The sequence below is a fragment of the Limanda limanda genome, chromosome 3 (genome assembly GCF_963576545.1).
Source record: "Limanda limanda chromosome 3, fLimLim1.1, whole genome shotgun sequence".
Classification (NCBI taxonomy): Eukaryota; Metazoa; Chordata; class Actinopteri; order Pleuronectiformes; family Pleuronectidae; genus Limanda; species Limanda limanda.
Window position 1 is genome coordinate 11,560,892 of NC_083638.1, and position 12,498 is coordinate 11,573,389.

At 40.6% G+C, this 12,498-nt stretch overlaps 1 protein-coding gene across 1 annotated transcript; it reads right to left on the minus strand.

The window, feature by feature from the left end:
* Window positions 1-2: 2 nt before the first annotated feature.
* grtp1a (growth hormone regulated TBC protein 1a) lies at window positions 3-7,371 on the minus strand. The gene is made up of 8 exons (XM_061068025.1): window positions 6,959-7,371; window positions 4,996-5,147; window positions 4,753-4,911; window positions 3,258-3,382; window positions 2,183-2,279; window positions 1,620-1,792; window positions 733-918; window positions 3-637 (listed from the first exon to the last, which is right to left on the minus strand). Exons 1-8 carry the CDS (start codon window positions 7,042-7,044, stop codon window positions 545-547), a joined length of 1,071 nt encoding a protein of 356 aa, XP_060924008.1. The 5' UTR covers window positions 7,045-7,371; the 3' UTR covers window positions 3-544.
* Window positions 7,372-12,498: the final 5,127 nt, after the last annotated feature.

The following is a 12,498-nucleotide window of genomic DNA, read 5'->3' on the forward strand; positions in this document are numbered from 1 at the left end:
CATTGTTAGAAAACGAGAGCAGCCCTTTAATTGCTTCACCACAATGCAGAAAGAATGAACAGCATCAGATGAAGAATTGTTTAAAAGATGTTTCTGTCCTGAAATCAATATGATTCACATTGGATTGTGCCAGCATAGTACATCATACCGCTCTCTAATATTCATTCCAGACAAAATATTGTGAAATGTTGCAGGCAGATTTCTCTGTTGACACGTTTTATCAGATCAGGCCATTTTTCACCAAACCAGCTCTTCAGTGTCTCTGACTTACCAGAGTAAAGTGCATTAGTCCCCAGTTACCAAAAGAAGATAAACTACAGCACATATTAAGTTGAAATAAAATTATCAGCTAATACAGCACATGACTAATATTCTCAAATGATCATATATAAAACATGTAGATTGTATGGAAACACATGTTTAAGTCAAAAACTACTCGGAGTAGTTGTAGCGATATTGAGTCTTTAAAAGGTGCAAACAAGCGGCTGGGTTCTCCTCCCAGTGGAATTTGTTTGAGTTTAAGCAGCAAGTGAATCAGTCTGGGTCAAGATTCTTCTGCAATGATGCGAGATCGACATGTCGCCCGCAGCTTAGTCAAGGTTGCCATGGAGAGACTTCGTGGTTCCGTGAAGATTTTCTGGGAAGGCCGAAAAAAAAACCCAGCAGGATTATAGAAATGAAAGAAAGCCAATTATAAAAAGGATCCAGTTTGTTCACCTGTTTTTCTTTTACCTGCATGAAAGTGTGGCATTCATCCACAAATGGTCCATGGGTGATCTGCTTGAAGGTCTGGCAGACGTCTGGCATCGACTGGGCCTGTTGAATCAGAGTCTGGTTCTGGTTGATCAGAGTTAGAGCGACGCGGAAAAGGATTTTCGATCCCTCGTAGAACAGGCAATCCCAGATCCGCAGAACAGTCTGCAGATGTGACAGAGAAGTAAATCCCACGTGTGAGGTTTAACATAGGGATCAAAAAAGTTATTTCCCTAACCTCCGCTGTTGGCCACTAACACCTGCTTACATCTACTGGTAGTTGTGCAGAAGACCTTCAAACGTAAAAGGGATATTCACCATCTTGTTCTATATTCTAAAATTAATGACTTTTCCAGTGCACCGAAAAAGCTAAACGTAAAAGGTAGAGGCTGTGGCAAACTAAGAAGAATAATACTTACAATTATTTTCACAATTGAAAATGAAACACTTTAAACAATTTCCATATATCCTACCATTCAACGTTGCACTACCTTGCCAGCTACTATCAAACATGTAACTTGGATGTTTGTTTCAAGAGGAGCAAAGAAAAACTGTGGTGGTGACTCTGAATCAATCTGGATCTGAAATGAGTGGTTAGCCATGGCGGCTGAGAGTGTGGGGAGGGTGACATCTTGAGGGAATAGCTTGAATATATGCCAGGTTTTACATGGAACACCCTCCTCTGGCCAACAGAGGGAGCAACAACAGGGACTACACGTGGTGGATTGGCCATAATCTGTGTATGGAATGCATTTAAAGCAGCACGGGCATAAAAATACACAAATGAGTTCAATGAATGGTGTTTTTTGCCAAAACGTTTTGTTAAAAAAAAATTGGATAAATTGCAGTGAGGTCACGACAATCACCTCTACTGGCAAGACGTCTATGTAGAGACAGATGAACCATCGGGAGACCACGAGGGTCCACATGACGTTATGATCCTCCATGGTCTGCCACACACCAGGGATTTTAATCTTCACCAGCTCCCCCAACACCTCCTGGTCCGTTTTCAGCCCCAGCATGGCTGGACTGTAATAGTCTGTAACAACACACACTGTGAGTTCAACATTGCCCTTAAATAATAACAAATCCATTGGAGTAATACAAAAACTGGATTAACGGGTTGAATGGAAACATGATGCATGTGTTGACTGACAAACAACTGCTGTCTGAATCATATTGACATTCACTAATTTGAATGAGTGTAAATTCTAAATGAAAACATACTGTAGGTCTTAAGCCACACACAGATAAAGACCATGTGACCTCTTACAAGATTATTCTTAGCCGAGAGCAAAATAACAACCAGAGAATCTGTACGAACACACACACACACACACACACACACACACACACACACACACACACACACACCTGTCAGGAGAACAGAACAGTGTATGTATACACACACACACAGACAGACACACACCTGGTAATATTCTGCTGAGAAGTGCATCCATCAACCAGAAGGATTTCTCTTCATCTTTTGTGATGATGAGCAGATAGCCAGCTACGAAGTTCATCCCCTGAAGACAAAAGAGAGACACACTCAGGCTTCACATGAAGAGAACATGAGGAGCTCGAGATTAAAAGGACAGAGACCATGAAGTGGACTAGGGACATGAAATAAGTAGACAAATAACCATTCCAACTAGCACAGGCTACCTGAGTAGGATTAGAGATGAAAGAGTTCTTGTTTTACGACATGATGTAACCATAGGCAACCTGCTGCCTGTTTGAATTGCAAAACAAGCTGAATAGGGTTCTAGTGTAGGAAATTACCCTTTCAAATGAGTATCATGATCATTAACATATGACGCACTAAGTTTACACAAAGCAAACTGGCTGCCTGGAAGTACCAACTAAAATGACTGGTAAGGTTGACATGACAGCGCTGTAAAAAAAACAGCCGTTTTCATACATAATTGTGTACTTGAGTACTCAGTAAATGATAGAGAGACAGATTTGTAATGTGTAAGCATAACACATAATCCATTAAGCAAAAAAAGTATTGTTTACTTAATTTAGCTGTTAAAGATTTGACGGCTGATTTGAAAACTTTAATTCCTCAAAACAAAAAAGATGTGCATTTATGTTTCTATCTTACATCAAAATACATTTATTTTGTTGTATTTGTGTTGTTATTTTTATTCATATTATATATTTTTTGTAAAGTTTATGGTTCAACTTTAAAATATCAAACCTCAATTACATTTCTTGCATATATATATATATATTGGCTGATTTATCAGTGTTGGAAATGTTTTCACTTCAGTATCGGCCCCAAAAATCGATATCAGTCCGGCTATAATACTTTTTGTCCTATAATCCACAAATAACAAGCTGAACCCTTCACTGCATTTCAGCACTAAACAGAACAGTGTGTCATTCTAACACTACAAACAAAAAAACATAACAGTCTTTGCCACTACTGAATATGGTCACAGTAATCATATTGAACTTCATGAGAATAGGTATATTTTTGTGTTAAAGTTCAGTATTACCTGGCAGTAGCCCACAGTGGGATTGTGGTGACCACTAGCCACTAGCACATTGAACAGATCTTTCTGGAGACATGGGCTGGACGTCTTACGGAACTGGAGGTTGTCTGGAAATGTTCTGTTCAAGTCTGAAAGACACCACATACACGCTGATCACGCTGACTCTGTGCTTGTGTGTATACAAACAAGAGGGTGAGTGCCAGAGAAGCAGGACAGAGACACTTTCTGTTATCTCGTCTCTCATGTGGAGATAACAGTAACTCGATTATGTGAACTTTTCCAGATGCTTTGAGTGTAGGTTAAACTGTAAGGACTCCACACCACAGTGGAAAACACTTAAGCAGGTACAAGAGCCACAGTGTAAGTGAAACTCTTTCTGTTCACCTTTCACTTCAGAGAGAACGATCAATTTACTGTTTTTTTCCATAAAGGATGAATTTTTTGTTTACAGAGCTGAACAAATAAATATGATTTCCTCATAGAATTAAAAAAACCACAATGTACCTATCACTCTAATTGATTATCCTGTACTATACTTTATGATTTCACCAGTTTCTCACAGAATTCATTCCCATCCCTGGGGTTCTTTCACTGCTGTGCCGTTTCCAACCTGAATACCCAGAACACAACAATATCCTAAGTGAACATCCGCAGTTTATCTGCTCTGGCTGAAGAGAAGTATACAGTACTCTATTTATAGTACGTCACGATGAGTTGTATGAACTCTGAAAAAACAAAATGTTGAGCATCATTGTGGCCTGTGTAGCTCACAGTAGGTTTTGCAGTGTATTCAGGACCATAAGCTATAGTCAGCATAACCTGATGAGCTGAATCAGCCTCAGATGCCGTCAATGATGAAGAATTCCCTGACGGTGAGTTAAAAAGAAATCTCTTTTTCCACTCATTGAGGCCAGCTGGTCTTTTAGCTATCTGGCTTTTTTCTCACTAGCAAAGAAAACTGCATGATACTAAAGACATAACAAAAAAAAACCTTTATGGTATAAACTGCAACTTTTTATGAGGCTCACACTGATGTGAAACTAACTGGCTAATCATTGGATGAGGAACTGTTTTCCCCCTGGTTAGTGTTTACATGGAGGTGAGTGTGTAACAGAAGACATGAGGTGATCCACCTATAGGTGCTTTCAGACATGTACTGATGTTAATACAATTTCCTGAAGAATTCCAGAGGGGCTGTCAGTTGCTCTGGACATTTTCCTTCTACTTCCTGGTAAAATGACCAGGGAATATCTGAGTGAGCCCATGGGAGGATACAGCAGCAACATGTTGTTGTGAACACGTCTGAGCCAGATAAACTCCTGCTGTGCTCTTTATATGTGAACGGCAAACTCCAGAAAATGTCTGGACACAATTTTCTGGACATTTTCTGGAGTTCACATCTGAAAACAGCTTATGGTTCTTTTCCTGGTGCAAGCTCTTCGCGATTTGCTTGATGTGTACCAGGGCGCACAGCTGATGAGCCTATCTGCAGCCTGACCTGTGCAGATGGTGTCCACCAGTTTAGGATCATGTTTGGCTCCAAGCAGCGACTGGTAGTATCCTGGGTTCTTCTCTAACTGGTCTTGAGCCCCACTGGCCGTCATCCAGATCAGAGCCCGGTGCTCATTGGGAATCCCCTTACGCACATAGCGCTTTACTGAGAACAAAGAAGGGAACATTTAAGGTCAGTCGCTCCGTTTTTACTTTACAAGAATAGGTGTGCTTCAGTTTTCACACTTACATTTTACATTCTTCTGCACCTTGCTTTTGCCCTTCAGCAGCTTGGACCACTTGATTGACCGCTGGGTGAGCACAACGAGATACTCGGACATGAGCTCCTCATATAGCTCGTAGTCGAAGTCCTCTGAGCGCTCAAAGCCATATGGATCCACCCTGGGCAAAAACAAGCATAAGGTAAGACGCTGTAAGAGCTGTAGCATGTGTATCTACATCACCTAGGTCTACAGTCTGGTTCTAGATGAAAAAGCTGTGTATGTGTGTGAGTGGCTCCACCTAATGCCTTGAGTAACACGATTATCCCCCGGCAGCTTAACCCTTTCATGAGAGCAAAGTCATCCCTGGAGAAGAAACACACACGAGCCCTCACAGCCTGTTAACCCCCCCCCCACCACCACCTCTTTTACGTACCAAAAACAGTCCAGGCTCTACCTGGTGTGACTGTGTCAACACTAAAAGGTATTATTAGGTAAAGTTTACGTTCCTCATGGGGGGAAAATGTCCTTGTTGGCAAAACAAAAGCGAGGGCACACCTTGGCTGTATCAGTGTGGAGCCTGTGAATGTGGCAGCTGACTGCAGGTTGGTTTGGGTTATCACCATTTGTTTGAACAGTGCGACAGCCAAACTTCTCCATGGAAAATATCACTATACATATACGGAAGACTAAAGTATCGATGTCGCACGTCTGCAAAAAAAGTCAACATGCTTCCGCCTGTGTCTACAACTGCACTACTGTAATAAAACTTTAGTCCAATATACACCTGATGTCAGTTTATTTACAGAGAAGAGAACCGCCCTGCAATAAACCCAACCCTTGTAAAGGTCATAACATTGAAACTGCCCTAGGTATGTGATGATTCATCTTTATTATTTTAATGACTGTATTTTGGGATGTGCTGAATTCCATTCAGTCAATACAACAGAACAAGATAACAGAATTTGAGTGTAAGAGCAGCAACCCATCTGGGGATCCCTTAAGAGGAACCCTGTGTCCACACATGTTTTACAACCTTCACTGTTCTATTACCTCCACCAAGAGGTTTGTTTTCACCCCTGTCTGTTTGTTTGTTTGTCAACAGGATTAATGAAAAACTAACACAATGGATTTACACAATACTCTCTGGAAGGTATTTGCTACCGGGGTCCTGGGCTAAGAAATAACCATCAATGTTTGCGTGGATCCGCACAGAAGGGTGGCTTCTGAAATCTTGAATTACTTTCTATAACTATGCACAATGGGAATTTGTTTTAACATTTCCCAAAGATGAATTAATTGACCTTGATGAACTATATCTAGACTTATATCTTGAAACCAACCAAACAATTCCATAGTTAATACAGTCAACAGTTATTTATATTTAACAATTAATTGATTGTTCGGTGAATAAAATACTCTTCAATGTTCCCAAGTTAGCAAATTGCTTCATTTTGTCTGATGGGAAACCTAAAGATGTTGAGTTTACAGTCATCAACAATGGAAACTATTGACAATTGACAACATGGTAAAAGTGAATCTGTAGCATTTGTGTAGTTGGGTTCATTAGGTTGATTAATTGTATTAATAAAAACTATTTTATTAATTTGATAGGGTAAACAAAATACCACTATCATACCCACCAGAATTTATACTGATTTATTAAAAAATTGTGAAATAATTTACATTGCGACTACAGTTTTGGCAATTTACTCAAATATGTGGAAGTTTTTTTTTAATAGAAAGTTGTCATCAGTGAGTGTGTATGATTTGTAATAGTTCATAAGTTAGTAGTTTTAAGAAGCAGCTGTTAGATGCAGCTCCAGTAGAACCAGGAGCTCAGGCTGCAGCTCACATCTCCCACGAAATGAGGATTAAAGTCATTAGCTGCTTCCAGGAAAGTTCCTGAAACACCGCTAACCTTTTTCAAAACATGGAGTACCTGCGTTTTATATTAATTTAATGTTTCCAGGTTGGGTTAGCTGTCGTTACCTTTCCACCCGGTCTTTAGCTCTTCCTCCGGCGGCGGAGCGGCTTCCATTCTCCGGCCGGTACTTCTTCTCCATCGCCTCCTGCATTCCGGTGATTTCCCCCAGAAACTAATTGAATCTCAGCTTCAGTCTCACCATGGATCCACCGAGCTGCTGTGGGTTCTTCTTCCCGCTCAGACTCCACTACGGGCCGGGTAAGGGACTTTAAAGTTTCCCTTCACTTTCTCCATGTTTGTTTTTCTCCACATGCACCTGCTGCTGCTCCCGGTCCCTCTTCCTCTTCTTCTTCCTCCTCTTCCTCTTCTTCCTCCCGGAAATAAACTCTCGAGTCGCCCCACTAATACAACCCGACCTCCCCCATGCTCCTCATGTGTCCTCCTCCTCCATTGCTCCCGTCCAGACTCCTGCTCCGTGGAGGCTTCGGGACTCGTGACGTGCGCCCCTGGGACACCCACGTCAATCAGACCTAGTGGTGCGTTCAAGCGACTCCCGTGAAACACCACCGACTTCAGAAAGGAAAAGCGAGGTAACTCAAAGGGAGACAAAAGGAAGATCAGTCAATTTAGAATCAGTTTAAAAACAATTTTCAAGTAGATTTGAATAAAATGGTGGTTTGAGCTTCTAAGAGAGTTAAGTCGAAGGCACTTTTCAAAAAAAATGTTAGTAATCAGGTTTTAAAAACTCAAGGGTGTGAAGTGTGGCTCTTGAGTTTGCAGCTTGTCCAACACATGCTCATAACTTGTTGATCTGAGAAACAACCAAACAATATGAGGTAAAACCACTACGTAGGATAGGATAGAATTAAATGCAATAATAAATAACTATAACATGAATATGACAAACATTTTAAAAATCAGTGAGGTCGTGCATAAACCCATTTAAAAAGAAATGAGGACGATAACAGGAGAGTGGTTAAAGGACTTATGATAGCTTTTACAACATCTAGTTTTACTTGTATATTAACTGTAAGGCATACGTAAGGCATTTCCGAACATTTTGTAAAAGTATTCAATATTTATTTTGCAAATAATGTGTTATATAACTTCCAACTGTTAACACAGATAACAGCCTGCAACCCCTGATCCTTACATTTCTTCAGGTTCCCTCATTTCACCTGAACGGTTTTAATTTGTCTGATGACACGTGAAGGCAGCAAAACAAAGGCTTAGCAGCCGACGCCCTCTTCAGCACAGCCACGTGGCACAGGTGAATAAACATCGACTCACCTGGGCCTCTGCTGGGAAACTCAAACATATGGCACTCAAAACACTCCTTCTTTACCAGCATCTGCAGTTTCACATCTTCAGGGAAACATGACAAATTATGAATAAATGACTGTTTCAGTTCATATAATAAAATCACATATATGAACAGTAAGTAAGTAAGACAGGTGGACCTTTATGACTTTCTGGAAAAGGTGACGAGTATGAAAATGAGGCAAACCTCAAATGACGTCACAAGTTTTTAAAATTTGATTATGAGCAAATGAGAGAAACTGGAGCAGAACTGCAGACACTGTCCCAACACTGACATCCAGCTCCAGGAAAGTCTGCTTCACAACACTGACGCTGTTCATGGAGCCTGTTTCTTGTAAATTATGTTTTTTTTAAAAGCTGGGGGGGAAAGGAAGATAATGTGATCTTATTAATTTGTTTAGATTAAGTTACTTACGATTAAGTACTGAAAAGAGGTTAAAGGACACTTGTAAAGGCTGAAAAACAATCGCATACATTTTTTGGGATGTAGCCCATTTGGAGTATTGTTTTATACATGAAGGAAGCTGTCAGAAATATATATTGAGTATAAATAAAAAGAAAAAAACACAAAAAAACGTTATTGATATCGACACCAAGAGCCACGCATAAACCACATGTATCCTAAATCTACTTTAAATCAGGTATAAGTGTTGCTACCATACAAACACACACTATTACAACACAAAACTCCTGACTGGACAGACCAAGGTTCCATGAGGCTTCATTCTCTCTTTGTCTTGTGAAAATACCACACACTTATGTTTCTGGATGAACTTATCACACTGAAATTGTTGGCACTGATGTGTGACCAGTCGTCTTCTCAGCACTCGTCACCACGTGCAAACACTACAGTTTGGCGTAGGTGTGTGCTAGGCACTGTTCCACAGGCTGCCAAGGTCGTCTGAGTCCAGATAATCAAGTGTTGATTGAAGATTAACAAAACTTACTTCCTTTGAAACAACCTTCTAACCACTGTGACCATGTATTTCATCACCAGTTCCCTATAAAGTGATTTATAAACACACAATCTGAACCAAAATCACATTGGAGCTGTTTCATGCAGAATAATTGAGGTCAATACAAAATTACTATATTCCACTATGAGTGTGCTAATGTTTTTTATTTATTTATTACCTATACAGATAACACTGTGTTACCGTGAAGAATACACAGAGGCTGAAACGCAGTGCAGAGTGGTCCGTTTATTTTCTCTCAAGTAGAGAGAAAACTGTTTTGTGCAGAAAAAGAAACAGTAACCATGTTGACAGAACCGTTTTCAACAATTCAACCTTGATAAGCTCCTGGTCAAACAGTCTTACTGTTGTAGGTCACTTTGAGGTCATCAGTGTTATATTATTACTATTAATGATCCTTGTTCTTCTGTAGAACCCCTTTATTCATGTATATCGTATTCACTCAAAGGAATTTAAAACAAACATACTACAATGAAAGATGTTTTTTGAATCAACACTGTTGTGACACAAGATAAAAGTTAGCAATTCCTTTTTCTTGTGTTTTTCTTTATTGTAGAGACAGACCAACATACAGTATCCGCATTGGCATTTGTTTGCAGATATAAAACGTTTTACTTTACAGATTAAACAATGCAATGCATGGTTGTGGAAAGACAAAGAAAGACACCAGTGTTACTTGTTGCTGCTGCAGCTGTGATTGTTGTTGATGTATAAGTCAACATTATATCTGTGGAAGGATCAGCAAACACTGATTCTAGTTCTATGACCGTACGTCAACGTGCATTCATTGATAACAACCTAAAAAGTGAAGGTGTCAGTAAAACGTATGATTTTGGGTTTATATTTTTGTTTGACTGAAGGATCCCCGTAGTTGATTGTTGTATACTTTGGCCTCTGGATTGTCTCGTATTTCTCAGGTTTAATCTCAGGTAATGTTACATCGATGGTCTTATTGTCTTCAACCTCGTTGGCAGTGTCCTCAGAAAGTCTTTGCTGCATTTTAGTGTCTTCAATGTCCACTAGTGTTACTTCTTCTTCTGCCGCTGCAGCCTTCTTGTCTTTTTCTAGTGGTTTAGCCTCTGCTGGTTTCATCTTTGTTATACTATGATTGTTATGGCTTATATCAATGTATTCAAAATTCTCTATTTTCATTAATGCATCATTAGGAGCAGTCGTAGAAGTATCAGACTGTGACGGTGGACTTACAGTTTCTCTATCTGGAGCTGATTGAGAGTAAGAATTAGATCGATCAGGACCTTGTTGATGACAGTGAAATCTGTGAACACGTGGGATGACATATTTACGCAGCAGTCTCGGAATGTCATCTGCTCTGGAGTGAATTGGATCCTCTACTGCTCTGCTCTCCATGGAGTCAGGACCTGTTTCTGGGGATAGTCCCTGAACTTTAGGTTTTGTACGTCTTTCAGCTACTAGATCTGCGAGTTCAGCTGCAGCTAACTCGCCGTGACAGTATGTCAGCGCTCCACTAGGACTGTTTTTCTTCACATTTGGTTTCGTCTCTGAGGTCTCGGGCTTGGTTTCTTGCAGATATTGTTTCGGAGAGGAATCCAAACATGTGGACCAAAAAGCAGAGGTCACAATGGCCGCCACATGCCTTTTCAATGAGGGTTCGGATAGCGGAGACAGCCTGCAAGATTCTGGTGATGCCCACTCTGAGACAGATATTAAACAAAGCATCTGCTGACGTCCATATTTTAACCTGTTGGTGATGTACTGGGTTTCATTAGCTATGGTCCGAATTTGACCACATTCCCCTCCAGACATCCAGTCCTTTACGTCATTATTGTTAGCTTGACTATTCGTAGCTTGACTATCGCAAGTTTGACTATCCGTAGCTTGACTATCGTAAGTTTGACTATTCGTAGCTTGACTATCGTCAGTTTGACCATTCGTAGCTTGACAATCGTCAGTATGACCATTCGTAGCTTGACTATCGTCAGTTTGACCATTCGTAGCTTGACTATCGTTAGTTTGACTATTCTTTGCTTGACTTTTGTCAGTTTGACCATTCGTAGCTTGACAATCGTCAGTTTGACTATTCGTAGCTTGACTATCGTCAGTTTGACCATTCGTAGCTTGACAATCGTCAGTATGACCATTCGTAGCTTGACTATCGTCAGTTTGACCATTCGTAGCTTGACTATCGTTAGTTTGACTATTCTTTGCTTGACTTTTGTCAGTTTGACCATTCGTAGCTTGACAATCGTCAGTTTGACCATTCGTAGCTTGACTATCGTCAGTTTGACCATTCGTAGCTTGACAATCGTCAGTATGACCATTCGTAGCTTGACTATCGTCAGTTTGACCATTCGTAGCTTGACTATCGTTAGTTTGACTATTCTTTGCTTGACTTTTGTCAGTTTGACCATTCGTAGCTTGACTATCGTCAGTTTGACCATTCGTAGCTTGACTATTGTTAGTTTGACTAATCGTGGCTTGACTTTTGTCAGTTTGACCATTCGTAGCTTGACTATCGTCAGTTTGACCATTCGTAGCTTGACAATCGTTAGTTTGACTATTCGTAGCATGACTATCGTTTTTTTGACTATTAGTAGCTTGACTATCGTTAGCTTGGCTATTCACATGTTTTAATGAACAGTGACGATCAACCTTTGGATTTGGAAGCTGATAACCCATTTGTCTCATTTGTTCTACTTTCAAATAATTTTTTTCTCTCAGGTTTGTGTCTGATTCTGTTAGATTGTCCACTGTCGGCTCTGGTCTTTGCTCTTGCCTATTGGCAATTTGATTTCTCTTCAACTGCTGTAGAGGTTTACTTTTCATGACCTTGTGACGGTTTTGTTTGTGGAGAGTTTGATCTGCTGCCTCTCGTTGACCTCTTTCGTAACAGGCCACCTTCTGTTTTATACTGCCTGACACCGCCTTGTCATTTCCCCCAGAGGATATTTTAAGTGAACATTTGAAGTCTCTTCCCCTGCACACTGTGGCAATGCTCTCAAACCTCTCCATCAAAGAAGATAAGAGGATCCCTCGCCCAATGACCCCTGGTTTGATTGGCTGATTCTTCTGCATATTGAGTCCCATTTCTTTATGCTCAGCTGTTGCAAACCTGGAAACTATATCCTTCACACTGCCTCCCCTCTTCAGTCCTTTTTCTCTTTTAGCTTGGTCCGTCTTGTGCGTCTCTCGCTCACTGTCATGGTTGTGGCTCCTTCTACCTGCCACACCTCTGCTGGAGGACAGGATTCCTACCTCCCTCTGGTGGGTGATGGGAGGTTTAGGTGTAGACCTGGTGAATTTAGATTGGAGGAGCTGGAATGTGGTGAGAC

Bases quoted from the DNA above. Each gene is read 5' to 3' on its own strand.
- grtp1a (XM_061068025.1), bottom strand. From the start codon at position 7,044: ATGCAGGAGGCGATGGAGAAGAAGTACCGGCCGGAGAATGGAAGCCGC. The intron at 3,383-4,752 runs GTCAGGCTGCAG...GGTGTCTTTCAG, and splicing joins GGTGGACACCATCTGCACAG to ACTTGAACAGAACATTTCCA. The intron at 919-1,619 runs GTGATTGTCGTG...TCACATCTGCAG, and splicing joins TAGACGTCTTGCCAGTAGAG to ACTGTTCTGCGGATCTGGGA.